Genomic DNA, 1612 nt, shown 5'->3' on the forward strand with positions numbered 1-1612 from the left:
TACTTCTTTTTTTTTCCACATCATAATCCTAGGTTTATTCAATTCCTTTACTCTATACAACAAAGTACAAACACAACCTTATCTAAAATACTACAAAGTTACAAAACTCAAATTTTATAGCACTGACTGTACAATAAAAGCCAAAAAAAGCAATGTACATGTTGCCAAGATAACCTGCAAGACCACCATTGAATAGCAGGTGAAAAGGGGGGTCCTCATGATGATCTGCAAAGCTGGTTCCCAAACTGCTCACAAACACTTCAGAGTAAAGGAGACAAATGGGGTAGGGATGTATGAAAAGACAGAACCATTTATGGCAACTAAAAGGGGGGGTTCTCTCTCTAGGTATTTGATAGATCAGGAGGACTCAAGCAGGAATCAAAGGGTCAGGGCTAATGGGAATGGAAGATTGGTCCCCAAGGTATAACCAGACTGCAAACAGCACCCCCAAATCATCTGGAAGGTTGGGGCACTCCACCACCTGGAGGCTTGCTCATTCATACAGGCTCTGCCACTGAATAGACTCTCAGAGAATGGGTGGGAATGGGTGGACTTCCTCGAGAGAAAACTGTTGGGTGCTTTTGTGGACACAAGCCCAAATCAACAGCATTTCTGCAGCCAGAACCTGCCTTAAGACCAAGTGTTTCCATTGTTGCCTTTGAAGTCTGCCCGAGTTAGGGATCCTCTTCTACTGCTTCACTTTAGGCTAGAGAAGTGACAAAACTGAGCTGAGTGAGATATAAGTTATAGGGGTGAGCTTCTTATCGGGAAGAATTGGAGCTAGAGCGGCTTCTGTGGCGGCGGCGGCCAGGAGAACGGGACCGCCTGGTACAGGGGACCTGCGTCTTGGGGAGCGTGATCTCCTTCTCATCCGTGGAGGTGACCTGCGCCACATGGGAGGTGGTGGCAGCATTCTCCTGGGAGGGCTGAATCGCCGGGGTGGCGGCCGAGGCCAGGGAGCCAGCACAGCAGTAGCAGTGATCTCCTGACCATCAATTTGTCCTCCATCCATGTGCTTCAGTGTTTTCTCAGCTTCATCTGGATTCTCAAACTCCACATACGCATAGCCTTTGGATAGATGAGGATGCATCCTTTCTACAGGCATATCAATCATTTTAATCTTCCCATAGGTGGAAAATATCTCCATGATATGGTCCTTGGTCACATTGCTGGTAAGCCTCCCAATGTGCACTTTGGTGGGTTTAGGGGAAGGGCTTCGCCTTTTCCTCTCTTTCTCATCTCTTTTAGGTGGTTTGGATTTGGAGCGGGAACGCCGCCTGTTGTCATGTCTGCGCCGAGAAGGGCTTGGAGAGCCAGAGGAGCTGCTGGAACTGGAGCTTCGAGATGTACTGGAGCTTCCAGAACGGCTAGATGCCGAAGACGAACTGGAGCCACTGCTCGAGCCTGTACTGGTACTAGAGCCTGAGCTAGAAGTTGAGCTGGACCGAGACCTGGTGCTGCTGCTTCCACTGGAAGCACTGCGCCTCTTCCGGGTCTTATCCCTGCCGCGGTCCTTCTCACTAGACTCCTTGGTGGCCCCTTTGTCTTTAGAGCGATCTTTGGACTTCTCATCAGAGCGGTCCTTTCGTTTGGTAGGAGAAGGAGCCCTAGT

The 1612-nt window shown here is 49.4% G+C and overlaps 1 protein-coding gene across 1 annotated transcript in view; it reads right to left on the minus strand.

Annotated features, from left to right (window-relative positions):
- Nucleotides 1–226: 226 nt before the first annotated feature.
- The window catches only part of LOC101576471 (RNA-binding protein with serine-rich domain 1-like), a 4168-nt gene continuing 2782 nt past the window's right edge, over nt 227–1612 (minus strand). Inside the window, 2 exon segments of the mRNA XM_012512755.2 lie at nt 227–829; nt 832–1607. Of these exon segments, the coding sequence (XP_012368209.1) occupies nt 762–829; nt 832–1607 (844 nt within the window). The 3' untranslated portion in view covers nt 227–761.

The sequence above is a fragment of the Octodon degus genome, unplaced genomic scaffold (genome assembly GCF_000260255.1).
Source record: "Octodon degus isolate 3935 unplaced genomic scaffold, OctDeg1.0 scaffold00269, whole genome shotgun sequence".
Taxonomy (NCBI): Eukaryota; Metazoa; Chordata; class Mammalia; order Rodentia; family Octodontidae; genus Octodon; species Octodon degus.